The sequence below is a fragment of the Gouania willdenowi genome, chromosome 4, assembly GCF_900634775.1.
Source record: "Gouania willdenowi chromosome 4, fGouWil2.1, whole genome shotgun sequence".
Lineage (NCBI taxonomy): Eukaryota > Metazoa > Chordata > Actinopteri > Blenniiformes > Gobiesocidae > Gouania > Gouania willdenowi.
The window spans coordinates 9010573-9031757 of NC_041047.1; the positions used below are offsets into that span (position 1 = coordinate 9010573).

General features: G+C 37.0%; 1 protein-coding gene across 5 annotated transcripts in view; it reads left to right on the forward strand.

Annotated features, from left to right (window-relative positions):
- LOC114462101 (contactin-associated protein-like 4) overlaps positions 1-19695 on the forward strand; it is a 91143-nt gene extending 71448 nt beyond the window's left edge. For all 5 annotated transcript variants that reach the window (XM_028444728.1, XM_028444727.1, XM_028444725.1 and 2 more), the window contains 8 exons: positions 427-645; positions 3128-3367; positions 6618-6836; positions 7858-7991; positions 10087-10174; positions 15733-15948; positions 17065-17136; positions 19188-19695. In XM_028444728.1, the coding sequence (XP_028300529.1) occupies positions 427-645; positions 3128-3367; positions 6618-6836; positions 7858-7991; positions 10087-10174; positions 15733-15948; positions 17065-17136; positions 19188-19384 (1385 nt within the window). In that variant the 3' untranslated portion in view covers positions 19385-19695. The remainder of the gene's footprint in view (positions 1-426; positions 646-3127; positions 3368-6617; positions 6837-7857; positions 7992-10086; positions 10175-15732; positions 15949-17064; positions 17137-19187) is intronic.
- Positions 19696-21185: the final 1490 nt, after the last annotated feature.

Below are 21185 nucleotides of genomic sequence, written 5' to 3' on the forward strand. Positions count from 1 at the left end.
AGGATGTGTCCCAAAAACTACGCCCATTAGTTTTTGAGTTAGACGTTCACAGACAAACAAACAAACAAATAAAATAATAAGACCAGCAAAAACATAACCTTTTTTTCTAGGATTGAGCTCAGTCACCGACAGCATATACTGATACTCCTGTTTCCTAAAAAAAAAAAAATGTTTTCTTTTCTCGATTCAGTCGACCAAACAAGAGTCAAATGCTGAAAAACAAATAGTTCATCTTTGGCAGAAAAAAACTTGATACATTTCTTATGAGCACAACCTACAGACTGAGGTCTGCTTCTCAAAATCATGTTACTTACAAACTAACATTTTAAAATAAATTTAACATACTTTACAACTTCATGAGATGTATTGATTTATTTTATTTATTATTTTAACAGATTTATTCTTGATTTTTATTCTTCTTCTCAGCCTCCTTCGAAGTGGTTTTCTCGTTCGACGTTGGCAATGGACCGTTGGAGGTGCGAATACACACGAGCGTCCCACTGGATGACAATCAATGGCACAGCGTGAGCGCTGAGCGAAATGTGAAAGAAGCTTCGCTCCGTGTTGACGATTTTCCCGTCGCCATCCGCAAGGCTCCGTCTGATGGACTCATTCACCTGCAGCTCAACAGCCAGCTGTTCATAGGTGAGAATGGAGAAGGTCACCTTGTGTTTCTATAATATAAACTTCACATTCCTTATTCTAACATGTCAGAGAAAAAATCATTTTGCAGACTATTTGTAACGCAGGTGTTCTCAGAGGTGAAAGTAATTGATTACAAGTACCCACGTTACTGCAATTGAATTGCTTTTATGGGAGCTTGTACTTTTTTGAGTATCTTTCTAAATTAGTAATTTCACTTGAAATGAAGTAAAGTAATTTGTTACATTCCTGCATCCAACCGTTAATGAGTAAATTATTATTTTTTTGCGATTATGTTTTTCATTTCTGTTCCATGCTCTCGTCAATATGGATGAGGATTAGGGCAAATTTTGATGGAAAAAAAATTTTTAAAGTTGAAATTTCAAGAATACATTTGAAAAGTTTATGTATTTTCTCTTCCTTTATTTAATTATTATTTGATGCTGTTATATTTCCTGTTTCCCTGTTTTGTTTTGTTTTTTTGGAGCTGCTGCAACATCTAAATTTTCCCAATTTGGGGATCAATAAAGTTTTATCTTAAATATGTCGAGATTAAAGTAAAAAAAGATAAGATTAAAGTCGAATTTTCCAAAATAAACTCAAAATACAATATTGTGATCAAAGTAAAATGTTTGCTAAGAACTGGCCCTAATCTGTTTCTGTAATTTGTTACATTTCTACACCCAACCGTTACTGAGTAAGTTATTATTTTTTTTGTTTTAAAATGATCAATAGACATTATGAAACTATACATAAAATAAAATGACCAGACGACAATTAAATGCATCAAGTCATAGCCAACCAATCAGATTAAAGGTAATGCACCGCGCCAAAACAGCATTGAATGGAGGTCATTTCAGCCTGAATTTTTTTTTTTATTTTGAATTCAATTAATTGGCGTGATATTATTTACAAAAATAATTGTACATTTTGACAAACCTTTTATTTTATACAGATGCCTTTGTGGAAAATAAACTAAATTCCAATTGTGCAAGATTGTCTACATGGTTTACTTTATTCCATGGAAGATACAAACAAAAATAAACATGGGGGTGAAAGTAACTTTTACTTTTAGTACTATTTAATTGAACTACTTTTCTCTTGTACTTGAGTATTTTATGTATAACTTACTTGTACTTGAGTACAATTTCAATCAAATACCAGTACTTCTACTTGAGTAGGATATATCAGTACTCTTTACACCTCTGCTCATAATGCACCAACAGGGTCTGGATTTGTTTGGGTGTATTTTTCTACAAAACATTAAAGTCATGTTTGTAGCAGTAAAACTTCCCACCAGTGCCTCTGAATCACAGGAGAACTCAAGGTCAGCTGTAAGTCATCTGTCAAGCTTTAAGAACAACACGAAAATCAAAAGAGCGAGAAAAAAGACGGATAGAAATGGGAGTGAAGGTAAAAGAGGCGGATCAGAAGGCATGTATTTAATCAGGATCTTGAGGACAGATTTAATCTGCATATATATTTGAATAAGTCATGGAAAAGCCTGAATAAAACTGTGGTATTAACAAAGCCTTTACTTTCAAACACGAAAGAAATCCTCACAGATAAGTGACTTATTGGAAGGGAATAATTCAACAAGAATAAAGACTCAAACAGCTTTAGTTGTGATGAAACTGGTGGTGGTGACATTTTATCTTTAAACTTGTTGTTGTTTGAGAATAAAGACAGATTTCCATAACAATAGGATGCAATGACAACAGTTTGGACAATGTGCACACCAACCTGCAGGACCTCCATGCTTTAAAGCTGCACTACCTGAATCTTGAACCATGACAGAGCTGCATGGCTGAATTCAAACCGTAAATCCCGTCCCCCACTCTTATAATCCCTCCCAGTCTACTCCTCTCACGGAAATGCACAAAATCGCGAATGAGAGCTGAACGTGCACTATCGGTAAAACACGTCGCCACGCAAAAGGATGCACACAAAATATAGGACGATGGAACATTAGATGACCTGTTTAGAAGGAAAACAGCCACTTGCGACTGAAAACAAGTTTGCACCGTGCACGCGCTTCACTATAAATCGCGGCAGCTAACTCCAGGCAACCCCACATGGGGTCCCCAACCCCATGGTTGAAAAACTGTGATTGTATGTGTGTTGCATTGATGCACCTTGGGGAGTTTTTCTTTGTTGAACTCAGTGGTTCTTTTTCTGTTGTGCCTCCTTTGAAGAGTTATCATTTTTCAGCTCCCATCCCAACAAAATTTCACCCAATTGGTTAAAAAATAAAAAATAAAAAAATAAGTGAGTTGATTTTTCTACATCAAAACAATGTGCAATCACATATTTTAGAACAGTAATAATTAAAAAGCTAATTAGTGAATAAAGCCATCTTCACACAGTGGAGGACTCCAGTATCTGCCTCAATTAACTTTCAAGTCCATGACTGCTTTGGTGAACAGGTGTTTTTTTTTTTTTTAAAGTCAACACTCAGTGTTAATAATTCTTCTCTCATTGGCAGGAGGCACAGCTTCCAGACAAAAAGGCTTCCTGGGCTGCATTCGCTCTCTGCAGCTGAATGGCGTCACTTTGGACCTGGAAGAGCGAGCAAGGATCACACCTGGGGTGAGACCCGGGTGTCCGGGTCACTGCAGCAGCTACGGCTCGCTCTGCCAGAATCAAGGTCACTGTGTGGAAAAAGCCAAGGGTTTCTCATGCGACTGTGGCCATTCTGCATTCACTGGAGCCTTCTGCCATCAAGGTACAGATAGTAACACAGGATACCGAACCCTCTCCCTCCGACAGATTTCACTTAATTCAATTCAACTTTATTTGTATTGCGCAATTTACAACACAGTCATCTCAATGCACTTATCAAAATATAAAATTCATAATAAGAAAGAAAAAAACCCAACAAGATCCACATGAACAAGCATTTAGCGACAGTTGGAAGAAACAACTCCCTTTTTAACAGGAAGAAATCTCCAGCAGAACCAGGTTCAGAGGTGGCAGCCATCTGCCTCGACTGGTTGGGGTTAGTGGACAGAAGGACCAACAGAACAGGATGGAGAGATAGAACATCAGAGTGTCTCAGACTAGTTGAGTCATGAACCACAGATCAGGAACTGTCATCATCAGCTTCACCACACCTGAAACTGAGCAGAGAGAGAAGGACGAGGAGAAGGCACTGACTGCAGAAAAACATGATACAGTATTATCAAGTCAGCCTGCCTTGGCCTTGGCCTCACTCCCAGTGGCCAAGTCAGCACTTATTATAAACGTGACAAATCTCTTCCTGTTTATTGGTAAACTAACAACGACTCCAAGGTCTGTAAATGCGACCGTTCACAGACGAGCCCATGTCCGCTCTAACGATTAGATTATGTTATGATTCAGTCCTGTTTATGTAGACTGTAAATCATAACCAGCTACATCAGAATTACAGTTTCTAATGCTCAAAAGACAACGTATTTCCTCTGTTTTCCATCTTACTCATGACATACCTCTTTCCTCCCACAGTCTGAAATGTGTACGCTCAGTTAAGTCAATTTGTATGTTGATTTTATAAGGTGGAACACGCATCATCAGACCCCATGATTCTGTAGAGGATAAAGTGGGTACGAAAGATAAATTAATTCATGAATTAATGAATGTCTAACCTATAAACGTCCTCCAAATGGCCATCAAGGCTAACATGCAGTAGCCTCCAGACTAATGAGTTATATTATCATGTCTTAACATTAACGATCAAAGTGACACTGTTTTTTTTTTTGGTTTTTTTTCAAACTTTCAAAACACATGTAAAACCTGTGCTGTATACAGTAGAAATCAATTCACCTGTGTTTTAAATAGAATTATTTTAAGAAAACACTATATACATTTAGATATAAAGGTTTCCTTTGGACTCGCAAATACACAACAATGGCGAGAAAAGATTTTGTTAGTGTGGTGATGGCTGTAATGATTATATATACAAATTACCAATGTTGGGGTTTTTTTTAACAATATTTTGTATTATTTGTAAGGAACATGTTGAACATACATCATACAGGGAAAAGAAAAAAAAAAAATTACATTCATAACAACATAACACAAAATAACAGTAAACTTACCAATCTTTGCATTTTCGCCTAACAGGATATATTATGGAATAAGAAATGTTTAATTAACAAATAAATGAATAAATAAATAAAAACACCTTTGACTGTTTAAGTAGTTCAATCTTTTAGTATTTTTAATCCAGAACGGCCTGGCTTAACATTGAGCATGAAAAATGGAAACATTTTTATTCTTTGTACTCAAACACATTTTATGTTTTGTTTTGTTTTTTTTGTTTTTTTTTTTTTTACTGTTTTGCCTTTTTCTTTTTTCTTTTACCCATTTCAATAAAAGTTAAAAGCATTTTTACCCTTTTTTTTTGTTGGTAAAATTTTGTTGCGACAGGGCAGCTGAAAATATGTAATTCTTCAATGGGGGGCATGGCAGAAAAAGTTTGGGAATTAAATAGATTTTTGCAACACAAATGTTAATATCCAATAACAAACACATGTTGGTGTATTTGTAGCCTAATGGCCAACTGTTTAAAATTTAAAGTGGGTGATATCATATAGTGTAACTTCCCTTTAGTCTTAACTCTGGAATTATTAAAGGAGGAACCTTTGTCTGAGCTGCTTATATGTAATTTATTCCTTAATAATAATTACACCAGCTGTAAATAGCATTATTTGGCCCACTGCTTCAATTGTAATCCACTGAACAGAGACAGACACCCATGTTTTAGACTGTTATGTTTGGCTTTGCCTTTCTACGTTAAAAACGTATAATCAGTGTGGAAGTACAAAACAAAATGTTACTATAGGCTGGGTTGAAAAACATTGCACTGGTAGAAATATGGTGCGTTTTGTTGACTATGCATCAACTGCAGACCTGTTGATCGATGTAAAGATAGAAATAACACATTTTATTTATAAGTGATTTTCCTAGACAATCACTTTACAGACAAATTAAAATAACAACAATACAGTGATAAAAAGTAGATTAGATAATTTGCATATTAGGCTACTTTTAAAAGCTCATTTGAGGTTTTTTTTTAAGTAAGAAACGTTTTCAAGCCATGTTTTTTGTTTGTCACTATTAAATTATCTAAGGTAGAGAGAGGAAAAAAAAATAATTATAGTAATGTTATTAATCCATTTGAGGCGAAACCCAGTGCAACGCATCACTCCTTTATTGAGAAAGAGATACATGTGCACTGTAAGTCAGCAGAGAATAGACTGAACTTTCATGTTGGTGTCTGGACTTTCATTTCGAGGCAGTCATCATCAATCCACTGTGCACTGCATGTCAAGGAGAGGGAATAGTTTAGAGAAGTCATTGAGGTCCACTGAATGATACATCACTGGCTTGTTGAAAGTCAGTGCTGAAAACCAGCAGCAGCTTGTCAATACGTACAGGCAGTGACGTAGCCATTTAGTCAAATGGATCATTATTAGTAAAAGGAAATAAGAAACGAGGATGGATAATCCTGCTAATATGGTAAATGTTGAAGCAAACACGACTCAAGGTCTTTTTGATAACTACTTTATTTGTAATGGGTCATTTCTTGAGAAAATCATCATCTAGAGGTGGCTTTTATCAAATCTTTTGGCATTAATTTACCTTAAATGTTTTCCCCGAATCCAAATCATTCCTTGTAAACTCACAACTTCCCATCACTATTGTCTAATCCTGCTAATGTGGTAAATGTTTAAGCAAGTGTGAGTCAAGGTCTTTTTGATAACATGTTTATTTGTAATAAGTTGTTTCTTAAAAAATAATAATCATCTAAAGATGGCTTTTATCAAAACTTCTGGCATTTACTGCATTTCACCTTAAATGTTTTCCTCTATTCCAAATTGTTCCTTGAAAACTCACGACTTCCCATCACCCCCCTCCAAAGCAATCTTTGCAAATAGATTTTTAACTTTGCATCAGAAGCTAGTAATACATTCTCTCCCTTTTTCAATTTCTAGAGGTTTCTGCAGTCCTTACGTCAACAACATCCATCACCTACAACCTCAAAGACATCCATGTCCTGCACGGGAAAACTTCCCCATCATCCATCTACTCGGATATAATGCTGAGAGGTGACAACATCTCATTGAGTTTCAAGTCCCGTCAGAGCCCTGCTCCTCTGCTCCATGTCAACTCCCTCTTCAGACAGTACCTGGCGCTGCTCATCAACAAACACGGTCGGTATGCCATGGTTACAAGGATGTTTTACTAAATGCAACACCTGGCTTCTTACATCGATTTGTTTCGGAGACTCAATTATAATCCAACGGTTTGATCAATCAGAAGCATGCTTTTAGAGGTACTTAGTCAAAACAATCAATCAGCTTCGATCGTGTATGTCATTAAACAAATAGCAGACTTTGAATGGCTGATGAAATTGTCTGAGTGTTTTATCCAAATAACAGTCTATGCTGTACACTCATTCAGTAACTGATTATGCCCTTCATCACCATAGACACTTAAGTTAACTTTGGTTACTCAAAGAGCTTAAAACACAGTCCACAGACTCCTCAATGTGGCATTATGTTGTTTTAAAAGTGTTGAAAAGATAAACGTATCTACCTTAAAGAAATCAGATCCTACATCTCGAGTTTGAAAGTCACATTTGTCATGTATTGCAGACGTTTTACAGTGATCGTCATTGCAAAGGATCGAGGATAAGATTTTGTGTATAGAAATGAAATAATCCGCCACTATTTATGACCCTTTATATCATGATCAACATATCAGTGATTCTTTACAAAGGCTTGATCAGAAATTTAAAAGGAAAAGACTGACTTGAATGTCACTGCTGTTCTGATCTAATATAAACTAGTAAACTAATTCAAAATACAGCAATTGATTTGATATTTGCTATTTATTATTTGTCTTCAAGGCTTTTTTTGTCGAGATTAAAGTTGAAATTTTAAGAATAAAGTTGAAATGACAAGATTAAAGTTTAAATATTAAAAACATTTTGGGTTTATTTTTGAATTTTTTTATTTAATTTAGTACTGTTGATCTTCCTGCTTAAATAAAAGCTAAAAACTCATGCTGACCAACTGGTCTCTACCTATTATGTAAGTAAGTACATAAACCTTGACAAAAACTGATTTATCCAACAACTGAAAAGATCTTTACGAGACATATGTATAATTTTCGAACTTGCAAGGCTATCTGACTCCGTCATTGTAAATGAATGTTTTTCTGTTTGTAAAGGTGGGTTGGAGGTATGGTACAAGTTGCACAGTGACAGAGACGTGGAGGTGCTGAAAAGCAGAGTCACAAATCTGGCCGATGGGCAGCTGCACACAGTGGCCGTTAGACGACACGCTGACTCACTCTCCATGCAGGTAAAAGCACTTCCTGTATGTCACACAGATCAGGGTTGTATTTAACATGAGGGGGGGTTGCCAGATGCCTTTGAAAAACTAAGATTTTTTCAGAAATTTGAGTCACAATTATTTTCACCCTTTTTCTGCAACTACACTAAACTTGCCATATTTTAACCTATTTTCATCACTTTTTCTTGCCATTTTTTGCTACATTACTCCCATTTCTGCCACTTTTCCATCAATGCATTTTCTGCACATTTTTCCACTTTCAAGACATTTTCAGACTTAAACCCTTTCCACCACTTTTCCCACCTATAATGTTGCATATGTTGACCAATTGTCACTTTTAACCTCTTTTCTCCATATTTCATGCTTATTTTTGCCAATTAAACCACATTCACGCTTTGTCATGTCCATTATTTGCCAGTTTAAACTAATTGTTCCTACTTTTTAAAATACATTGTTTCTGATTAAAGCAATGATTTGCATCTTTAAGATGACTATATACTATGGCCCAAATAATACTAAACTTCCTGGATAACAGTGGATATTATTCAGATCAATAAATCTGAATAATATCCTCCTAATTTCCCCCTTATAGATGGCCCTGTCTCCACATGACTGTTCTTCATTGTTCATGTCTGTGTTTAACCACCCCTTCAGGTAAAGTGGGGTTCCCCGGTCTCTGTAACCTTTATTTTGGAGGTCGCGAGCTGAAAAGGTTGAGAACCATGGTTTAGATCACAGCGTGATTAGCAAATGGCTACTAATTACAGTTACATAAAAGTCGGCAGAAGTCCCAGGATTTTCCAGACACCCTCTCAGGTCCTGGCAATGGCTCAAAAGACCCACCACCCAAACTCAAACCGACAATCAGCATCCTTTCATTTGTACATGTGACCATTGCTGGAGGAATCAGCAGGGGAGGGGGAGATGAGAGACTGACTCACACAGAGAGTTCCAAACATGGAGGTGGAAAGGAATTTTTCACACCTTACAAGCCTTTTCACTCTTTCGCTATGTTTCTGTACTTTAGCATTAGGTCAAAGGTCAAGAGGGATAAAATCACCATAGCTAACTGTAAACGGTGACAAAATTACGGAAACGTGGTATCGGTCTCCAAGGTAGAAATGCTGAGTTAGCTGCTAAAGCTAATGCTGCACACAAGCTAAAAAAAAAAAAAAAAATCAGGTTTTTCAACAGTGATCAATCAGCTGATCAGTGCTGTTTCACTTATTGGCCTGTCCAGCTTGTGCACTTCCTTCAAATTTGTAAAATAATATCTTAATAAAAATAATCATGGACCTGGTTAGAGAATGGTGTCGCTCATAAATTTACCTTTTCAAAGTGAGAACTCATACTGTGCTTTTCACACTCAGAAATCTCGCTTTACCATCAATAATAATACATTTTATTTATAAGCACATTTCAAAAACTCAAAACTCAACTTTACAGTTGTTAAAACTAAAAAAGCAAATAAAATAAAAAAATCTATCAACAATAAAGGCAAATAGAGAAAATACAGGAGTGGGAAGCAGAGGAGCTCTATCTATAAATATTTCCTGTTTTCTTAAGCTATGATAAAAGCAAACAAAAAACAAATCTCAGTTGTTGTTTTGTATATTTCTCATGTGACACTCATTAAATCTCAGCAAGAACTGAAAAAAAAGTGGCTCCCCCTCCTGTGGTGCCTTGTTTACATAGCAAAAGCGTCTGTTTGGGGCTTAGGAGAAGGTGTTAGGTAAAAGCCTTCAGCTCAAGTGACCATTCTGTGGGCTCCATAGGTATAAATATAAAATGACCCATCAATGGGGCTTCTAATGTTAATCCCTCTGTGTACCATAAAGACCATTCACCACTGCAGACTCTACCATGAAGCACTGAGGCTCATCACATTTAAAACATCTCTCATTCTAATGTGCAGATTAGACTTGGAATTTGAAGTCTGCTCTGTAAGTGCCTACATTTACACATCAATTTGTTTGCCTCTCCACAGCCACTACAAGTCTGTTCACATAGCACTTCTTATTTAAACACTTCACTTCAGGAAGTCTGTCCTCAGCTGTCACTGTTTACTCATTGTTGTTTTGCCTAAGTGTGTGAATTGTTTCAGATTGACCAGAATACCAGAGAGGACTTCAACCTGTCTTCTGATGCAGAATTGAACAGCATCACGTCTGTAGTTCTGGGCAGAGTGGGAGGTAAATAGCCAAAATTTTCTCTTCAGTGTGTTGGAAAAATATCCGTCACCCTTCGCTCGATTGGTGTCGACTTGTCTTTGTACTCAGACTATGTTTCCTATTTATGGTTAGTGGTGATCTGATCCGGGCTTGAATGTTGAAGGTTGCGAGTAAACACCTGGGCCCTCATTTATCAACCATGCGTGAAAATTGGTGCAAATTTGAGTTCACGTATAGTAGTATGACAGGACAAACGTGTGTTTTGGAGGCCCCGCTGACTGAGGTCAAGCAAGAAAAGAAACTTTTCCAAGATGGAAATCGGCATCCTCACATCTGAGGTGGAACAAAACAAAGATGTGCTTTTTGACATTGTGTAAAGTGTAATTAAAGAAGCACATTTAAACACCAGATGGAAGAGTATCAGCTTCCGAACAGGTGACGTCCGCCCCCCTGTGTGCGCTGCGAGCAACTTCAAAGCAGAGATTCTGGAGAGATAATCGGCCTTAAATTGACTAAATCTCCCTTGTCTGTGTTTATGTCAAATTCAGCCAATTTCTTCTATATTTCATCACATTACTAATTACTGCAGCGCATTTGTAAAATATCAGCATCAGTTATTTAAAGTTACTTTCCATTACTCCATTTTACTTTCCATTATTACTACTTTCCATGACAAGTTGATGTTTTTGAATATTTTCAAAATTTTCAAGCTTAAATTGGTGTGGAAATGTTCCACCCCTTTGCGACCCTAGTGTGCTCGTCAGTGCATTGTCTTCATGTTGAAGGATTATTGCTTTGTGACGTCTGAGTTCTGTTCCTGTTGGAACTTTTGTTGTTTTTGGAATGTAGTTTATTTGTCTTTGCTTCATTCTTTGTTTTGTTTCATAAACGTAACAACAAGCTGATGGAGTGCTACTCCTTTTCTGAACCTGGGTGGTCCTCCTCCACACACCTCACCCTTCCTCAACCCTGACAAAATGGGGAAATATAATCAACCATGAAGTCAGAGAAGAAAATCTCCCTGTAAAATATTGTGTTGTTTGGAAGACAATATTCCATCATGTAGACAGCAATGTCTTCCCAGAGTCAGAATTCATGCTTTTACAACAGCAATAGAAAAAGTTTCGACCATCTGTGCAAAGGATGAGCGTGTGTGTGTGTGTGTGTGTGTGTGTGTGTGTGTGTGTGTGTGTGTGTGTGTGTGTGTGTGTGTGTGTGTGTGTGTGTGTGTGTGTGTGTGTGTGTGTCTCACACTTGAGGTCATGTTAGCGTGTGACCAGTGTGACTCCTGCTGAGCTCCGAGGGCTCAAACAGTCATATTACCATGTTAGGGAGAGCAGTGTGGTTGATGGAGTGCCACTATCTGCCATGCCTGTCATCCATCAGCCCCACTAATGGAGCAGGAAACACAGAAGAGACTGCGATGCTCCCGCAGAGAGTGAATGATGGACAGGGCAGAGAGATAAAGTTAGCTAAGGTGGAGGTAATGGTGGTGTGTGCTGTGCTTTCAGTTGATGAAAACAAGGCCAGTGGTGTCAGTGAGTGAACTGGCTGCAAAAGAAACCCATAAAGATATACAGTAGTGGGCCATCAGGGCCAGTAAGGCCTTCTCTGCTGGCCTAAACATCATCAGAATATAAATTATTTTTTGATATATTTTTCCACAAATATGTATTAACATATTCCTTATAGTTACTCTTTCTTTCATAGCTTTCCTCTTGGTTGCACTGCTTCCAGCCTCAGGTTGATATGTGGAGGGCTGGTCTTTATGTTAGAGCTTTTATCCAATCGTATTCAGTCATCTTGTGTTAATTCTTTTACCAATATTGATTCTAACTTTGAGTTGTTTAATGCATGCTAAAGCTAGCCGAGTCTGCAGGCCAACACGAGGCCAACCGTTGCTAGAAACGTGGCAGGAGAAACGCAGCAAAAAAAGTCAAATTATCTGACATGGGAACAGTTTGGGTTTGACGATAAAGACCTGAAGCAAAGACACATCATGTGCAACTAGTGTTTTGTTTTGTGCAAAAGTGAACATACTTGATTTTAGTGTTTGAAGAATCTTATTCATGATTAAGGAATATATTTTACATTGTTTTGTACAAAAAATTAAAAAAAACTTTTTGCTTGAAAAATTATTGTGATTTCAACTATGACTAAAATAATCATGATTATTATTTTGTTCTATCATCGAGCAGCCCTAGCCTACACTGTACTCCTAAAGAGTAAGCAGTACACAAAATAACTAATTCTTCTTTAGCATCCCAACAGGCCACACACTTTGTTGCAATACTTTAAATCAACATCAAAAGATAACATGTTTTTTCTTAAATACATTTCATAATTTTAACTTTCCTTAAATTGGGTGAAGGGTTTGTTAAATAAGAGGTGGTGAGTTCTGAAGCTGGACCTAATAGAATAGAAAATCTCGATATATTACCCAGCCCCAATTCCTAAATTATAAAACAGCCTAAATAAAAACATAAATGGGTATTTGAATGTGTTCATTTTATATACTTACAGTTTATATACAATTCAACGCATTGCATATTTACTGTTAATTTCACGTAGCTTGTCTTTAAGTTAGACATTTTATCTTCATTACATATTTTCTTTTAATTTCTCATGCTCACTCATGTGGTTCTCTGGTATTCACTAATGACTTATTAGACACATTTGTTGCAGACTTTACATCCTTTAACACTTTTTGAAAGCAGCGTATATTTGTGGAGCTTGTGATTGGATGATTTTTCATGGTGACTTACGTGTTCCTTCCTCTGTGGGAGACGTTAAAATCTCAGTTATTAATCTAACAGAACATGTAACTGTGTCACATCCTGCTGCTCTTTAGGAAGATAAACTCTGTCTGTTTTACAAGATATTTACACCAGTTCTTTGTTCTTTTCACCGGAACGTCTTCATTCATTCACCTCTTTTCTGAGTTGTTTCCGGGTTTGTTGCCGCTGTCGGCACTAATCTCGCGAGAACTACCACCCAGGCCATTTCAGGTGGCAGTTCTCGCGAGGCTAGTGACGGCGTTCAGTTTAATAAGGCATCTTTTAATTATTATTACAATAAAATACTGGAGATTTACGGGAAAATACTAATACAGGAAGATGGCGGGAAAGAAGGGTAAAATACGGGAGTTTCCCGGCCAAAACGGGATACTTGACAGGTATGCTGTAAGAAACCAATAAAGTAACAGTGAAAAGTATGTGATTCCTGCCAATAATGTCAATATGAAGGCACTTGAGTCAATAGCATAATTCAATTTATGTTATTTATGCATGTCAATGGTATTACAATTGTTAAAAGTCAATGCTGTACACGTACATTTGTCTCAGTCAAACCTGCACCCTAACAAACTGATTAATCACATCACATCACTTAATAAAAACCAAGCATCCAATTGTTGACCCACCTCATGCATTTACTTTCATTTCATGAATAAATTGGTCTTCAAGGCTTAAATCAACAACAAATTATTTCTAGAGCTCATAAAACTACAATCAATTTTAAACTTGGCGTTTAATCAAATATGAAGCCTCCGTACTTCATTAATGTAGTGCAAAGTTGTTTCGTATGGTAATAACTCTGATCGTAATGATGCACTGTGTAATCAAACGGCACTAAAGGAAGATAATTCATAGTGACGTTTATTGCTTTAATTTAGCAACTGACGCTATGAATGCTGGGACTGAAAACAAGAAAGTCTCTGCTGGAGCTTATGAAAGACGAAAACATGATCTGCAAAACATTACGAACACCAGGGTTGGTGTCAGTTATAATTGTAATTTTCAAAAATCTGTTGTGGTCGTAATCGTAATTAAATTGTAATTGAGTTAGATAGATAATTCACTTTGTAATTGTCATGACAATTCTATAAAAATTATATTTATTATTATTATTATTATTATTATTATTATTATTATTATTATTATTATTATTATTATTATTTATAATTTAACGCAAAACTGTGGAATCTTGTTACAGTTCTATGTACAGTTCCACACATATGGAGTTTATCAATAAAATGTTTCAAGCGCCTGAAACAAAAAAATCCCCAAGTTGAAAAACAGTATAAAAATAAAGAGGTAATTTAATCACAACCAAAAACTACCTTATAACCAAGAAATAAAAAGAACAATGTCTTAAACTCATATAAATGTATAATATAATATACACAAAGAAACTTGCAAATACCTAACAATATCACTTGCCTCAAGTGGGGGAGTTCAAGTATCTCGGGGTCATGGTCAAGAGTGAGGGACGGATGGAGCGTGAGATCGATAGACGGATCGGTGCGGCGTCAGCAGTGATGCGGTCGCTGTATCGGACTGTTGTGGTGAAGGGGGAGCTGAGTCGGGGGGCAAAGCTCTCAATTTACCGATGGATCTACGTTCCTACCCTCACCTATGGTCATGAGATTTGGGTATAGACCGAAAGGACAAGATCGTGGATACAGGTTGCCAAAATGAGTTTCCTTCGCAGGGTGGCTGGGCGCACCCTTTGAGATAGGGTGAGAAGCTCAGTCACTTGGGAGGAGCTCGGAGTAGAGTCGCTGCTCCTTCACGTCGAAAGGAGCCAGCTGAGGTGGCTCGGGCATCTGTTTCGGATGCCTCCTGGTCGCCTCCCTCGGGAGGTGTTTTAGGCATGTCCTATTGGGAAGAGGCCTCGTGGAAGGCCCAGGACACGCTGGAGGGACTATGTCTCTGAGCTGGCCTGGTGTCACCTCTGGGTCCCCCCAGAACGGCTGGAGGGGGTGTGCGTGGATCGGGAGGTCTGGGCATCTCTGCTGAGACTGCTGCCTCCGTGACCCAGCCCCGGATAAAGCGGAAGAAGATGGATGGATGGATGTTTCATATCAAGCTTTCCCTCATTTTACCATTTAAAAAAAAATTAAAAGGCTCAGATGTCCACACCAAACATATTAAAACCCATAACAACGTAACCAATGGATAGGAAAGAAATTGAATAACAGATGTTTATTTTTAGTGTATTTTACAGCTTTTAGGACCGTTATCATAACAGATGCTAACAGAAAGCTAACACAAGAGGATCGTCAACTTTTATTAGATTATTTATTTCAGGCTCAGTAATTGTGATTGTCATTGAAATTTAGTTATTGAGAACATAATTGTAATTGACTTTATAATTATGTAATTGGAAAAAATGCTGGACACTGTAATCGTAATTGAATTGTAATTGAACATGTGTAATTGAAAATGTAATTGTAACTGAAAAAATGTAATTGACCTGAACCCTGTGTGCAGGTTTCCTCTTGTTCCTTGACAAACAGAAGTGTATAAAATATGTACGGTAAAAGTATTAAAGTAGCTAAAATGTAACGTACTTAAGCATCAAACGTTTCTTTTGAAAAATATACTTAAGTCCCAATGGGAAGGACTAGACGGTTTGGTAGACAATAGGGATTTGTCTGAAGGTGTGGGTTTATCATGAAGAGCGTCAAATGAATATTACATTTTCACTGACTGAGCCACAGACACCTTCTATTTATTATCCTGCCACAGTGAGCGTATGATACCGTGTTCTCACTTGTTTCTTTGTTTTTCCTGCAGAGTTTGATGGATTGGACGAGGGCATCGTGGAGGTTTTCTCTCGAGGCTTTTCTGGCTGCCTGTCAGGGATTCGATTTAACTCCATCACTCCTTTAAAAGCTGCTCTACTGAAGCCTGAAGGGACCGTCGTCGTCACGGGGCCACTGGTGCAATCAAACTGTGGCTCCTCCTCACTGGACAATCCATTTGCAGCAGAAACCACTCACTCTTTATCAGGTATCACCAGAGGTGTGAAGAGTACAGTACTGATGTATCCTACTCAATCTGATCAATCCTATTTGATTGAAATTAAGTCGTACATAAAATACTCAAGTACACGTAAAGTAGCTCAATTAAATAGTACTCAAAGTAATAGTTACTAGTTACTTTCACACAGTACACGTAAAGTAGCTCAATTAAATAGTACTCAAAGTAATAGTTACTAGTTACTTTCACACCCTCCGCGTTTATTTTTGGTGTCTTGCCACGGTTCCCTTGCATACCGTAAACATCTCATGTATAAACTTAAAAAAGGATGAGAAGATTTATTGCACAATTGGAACTTAATTTGTTTTCCACAGAGGCATCTGTATAAAATAAAAGGTTGGTCAAAAATTTACAATTATTTTTTAACACCAATGGATTCAATTAGAAATCTCAGCCTCTAAGTATCGCTACATTTATGAACTCAAACAGTGGGTAACAACTATAGGTAGAAACCCCAACCTGAACCGCAGAAAGTTGTAAAGTAACCAGCATTCAATGCGGTGCATTACGTTTAATCCGTTTGATCGGCTATTATGTGATGCATTTCATTGTTGTCCGGGCATTTGATTTTTTTTAGTTCCATAATGTCCGTTGATCATTTTAAAACAAAAAATAATAAATTACTCAGTAACGGTTGGCCGTTGAAATGTAACTAATTACTTTATTTCTTTTAAAACGTACTTAATTGCAGTAAAATTACTGATTTAGAAATATACTCAAAAAGTACCCAAAAAAGCAACTCAATTACAGTAACGTGAGTACTTGTAACCCGTTATTCTTCTCTTAGGTGCCATTGAGTAGCCTCTCTGATCTCTCCCAGTGTGCTAATTTGTTTGAACATTCTGCTTGTGGCTCTTCATTAGTTGTAAAATTAGCTAAGTTAGTAGACAGATGAGCAACTAATGAGATTAGTTTTACAAATGTGGGCGAGTCCTTTCGGCGATTGAAGCTCACTCTTCACTGACAAATTACTCTTGCTATGAATTCTCTTTTAGTCATTTTTCAAAAATCATGTTTCCTCTCTTAATTATTCCTAATAATTCTCCCCTCTCCATCATCATTCTTTAATCCATGTTCTCTTTGCAGACCAACCGAGTTCATCGGATCCACATCAACCTCTAGTCAACGCCATTAGGAGCGACTCTGCTCTAATTGGAGGTAATGTCAACCAACTCCACAGGAACATGCTGCTACATAGCTGGACTACATGTACAGTAGCTTTTTTTGACACATTTTATACAGAGCTCATCAGTTTGCACTCAAGGATATTATCTAATTACATTTCTATACGGTAAATATGTCACTTAGGCTGTACTATGCACCACAAACTCAATGAGTATATACTGTGCTATGTGTATCGTTGGGATGATTAGGATGATGAGCATTCCTACTGAAGTATACCTACAAGTTTCGTTAGATGTATTTCGAACCTACAACAACAAAAACCTGAAGCACACTGAGGCTGACTTGATCTGCCACCTTTGAAAGCTCTGAAAGCATATAGAATGCTAAGTAGAACATTTGAGCATTAAAACTCGCAGAAATACATTTCATGCCGACATTTCAGAGATTCTCGTAGACCCGCCATTGTGCTACTGACTGAACTTCCGGTTAACTTCAAAACAAAAGCCGTATTTACAAAAGCGCTCAAATCTAATGGAAAACAATAAGAGATGCTTTTGCTTTGAAAAGGGGATGTTTGACTTTTAGCTTGAAGCTTGTCCCCAATGCATCATGGGGTGGTTGAGTATGACTACTGTGCCCACCGTGCATACTTCAAAAATGTCCATCACATGTCCATTACATACGAGTATTTCCATACTATCTAATGTGAAGTTGTGAATGCGCTACATACTAATTTTGACTTCAGACTTAGTATGAATAGTATGTTAGTATGCGATTTTGAACTTTAGACTAGAGGTGATCTTTCAGTGGAGAAAAAGCCTAAAGGGGAGGGAAGAAGATGGTGATTTTGGAAGTAAACAATGGGGTCTAGTGGTGAGACAATACACTGAGTTCACAATACTGGGCTCCCAATGACAATACAATATTTTTGGAAAATGAAAATGACACTCACAAAACAATTGCATTTAGCTGTTATTTGACTTGAATTCAAGACATACTCAAACACTTGTTCTTGGGTATAGTTTTTTTTTAAGTCAATAGGACTATGAACAAACTGCAACTAATGTAATATGGTTTGTGTTGATGTTTTGTACTTCTCAAAACAATCATTTGGAACTGAATAAGCTGCATATTACCGTAGATAAAAAAGTTATGCTTATGCATGGCAATTGCACCATAAGTCTTACTCAAAATAATGAGGATGCATTAATTTTAAAACTGTAGTATATGCAAGTTTTACAGCAAACCTTCATATTTTTGATGCACGTCCCCGAAATCCTACTTTCACACTGCTACACATTAATATTAGAACTATCTTCACATGTATCTCTACTACTGGATAAATGGAGGTTATCTGTCAGACATATTCCTCGTACCAATGACAATTTATAAACTGGTCTCCCTCAAAAAGATCTTCCATAAACTCCAACTGGTCCAGACTTGAGTTGCCCGCATCATTACCCACACCCCATCTATCCATCACATCTCCATCCTGCAGCAGCTCCACTGGCTCCCTTTCTATTCCCATATCATTTTACAAATACGACTCCTCGCTTTCAAATCCTAATCATTAAAAAATAATGTCTGCCAACATTTTTCCAATTTTGTTCACACTTTATCTTAAGTTTTATACATAAGGCTGACATTATGCTGTCTTTATCTGTCATTAGCATGAAAAAGGTGTCGTGAAGGCTGTCATTAAGTGTCATTGGCTAAATTAACACTCCTTTGGAGCTATGTTGGCATTTTTTGGGTCAGGTAATGGGATCTAATGGGGTTAGGTGTAGGTAGGGTTAAGGTAATGAACGACACTTAATGACAGCCTTCATGACACCTAATTCATGCTAATGACAGGTGTCATTTCATAATAATGACAGCCTTTATGTATAAAACTTTACCCCAATTTCCAACTAAATGTGATTTTTATTAACATGAATCTGATATTAATTTGTATTTTGTATATAAAATGTATTAACCACCTTCAAGACTTTTGAGAAATCTTTCTTTGTTGTTGTTTTAATATCAAACTTTTGTTCTCTTGTATAAACAGACATAACTGACATTTCCTTTGCTGTATTTTTCAGGTGTAATCGCTGTGGTGGTGTTTTTAACAGCGTTGGCGTTAGCAGTCATGGTCAGATTCATCTGCAGCAGGAAAGAGACGTATCGAAGCCAAGAAGTGAAAGCGTCCCAGCCTGAAGACTGCCAAGATTTCCCATTCAGCAGTCAGGCGGATTCCCTGGGTGCTCCCACTGATAGCCACAAGGAATACTTTATTTAGCAGGAACTCTGACACATTAATGACCTCGGTGGACGGGACGGTGCTTAACCAAGCACAGCGTGGCTTCTAAGACTTCATATAAAAACTGGCAAAGCCAAGACTGTTTTGTGACTCAACCAGTGAAAACCACCTCATGGATGTTATTCTTTTTCTTGACACAGAGATGAAAAGACGACCAACGTTTTTTATTTGTTCACAAGGAAGCTACTGATGAGAAAGACAAGATTTTTTATAACAAATTGTGGTAAGATGTAAAGCTAAAAAAAGAAATGGATATCTTTCCAACTGATCAATTGTGTCCTTTAGGATAGTGACCTCAAATGGATTTGTTTTACAGCAAGATGGACTGATCTTGCATCATTACATGAATTTATTCTCATGCCTCTTGTACATAAATAAAAAATAAAGCCGCTTTAATCATTTGAGTTTGAAGTTTGATCCTGCATTATTCAGGTGGCTGCATTTCTTTGTAACTTAGTTTCAAATGACGAACTAGCAGGTGTTAACTGCAATCTGTGACGAGTAGGTTGGATTGAGAGAATTGTGAATAGAGAGCTATAGTGTGTATTGAGTAGTTGTAGTTAACATAGCATAGATTGTTCATTGCAGATTTCATTGTATAAACTGGGCGTGTCTTAAGAGATTTTCCACTGTTTTTAAAGATGTGGCATAAAAACCTTTGAAATGTATTTATTAGAAAAACAATGGGATGGTTACAGGCAAACGGGGCTGTGTGACGTCTTAAATCACATGATTTAACAGTGTCAACAATAAAGTAATCACTTTTTTAAAAGTTAATACAACTAATATGGTGCAGAATAATGCGTTTTGTTAGGCATAGATCTTCTAATAAGGACATTTTAAAGGTTTTATGCCACATGTGTAAATTGAACTGCTTCAAAGCCCATAATCAAGGCATTTTTTTTTTTTTATTTCCAGCCTAAATGCATATCAACCGAAACCTCAGGGTTTAGTTATTCTTTAAACTTGAGTGATTTTGTCAGAAATGCCATAGATTCAGAGATCACATAACTAGAAGCAAGGCTGTTTGACAGGTCCCAAGTTTGGCCGACATTAACGGCTTTATCTTGGACTTCGCTGCTAATTATCCTGTATTTTCAAGATCTTAATGGTGTAATATAAGCCTCACCAGTCAGGCATATAATGGAGAAGTATTTATGTTGTCACATGATGGATTTGGAAAATATAAATGTATGAGTTCTGTCAGTCTAGCTACGTGACAGTTTCTCTCCTCCGTTGCTTCCCTGCGGAGCAGAAATTTAGATATACAGCTTTTCCTTCACATCAAAGGAACATTAGCAAAGATGAAGTTTTCTTCCTGATTGTCACAGATGGCTTCAAAGTCGACTTTCATGAAATACATGCTAATTCACATCATGCTACACTGACGATCGTTATAATTAATGTGTTGTTGTGCAGCTGCTGTATCTCATTGTTACAATGTTAAATGAAGCAAAAATCCGGCAAGACGTTCCGTCTGCGATCAATTTAATCAATGAACATTTACATCGCAGATCGTCAGGGCTACTGAATTCCTATTGAATGACGCTATTAAAGTATGCTACATTAAATTAAAGGAGTTTCAAGAAGTCATGCTTAGTTTGACCCTGATGTAGCTCCGAGTTGAAAAACTGATTTTTTAAAAAGGCTCAGAGGTCAAAGATCTTAATAATTTAAAGGAATAAACGATTACTAGACGCAGCATCTCCAACAGACATGAGCCTTTGCCGGTCTGAAATATGGCTGGTTAATTTACTGATTTGATATTGATTATTGAAGT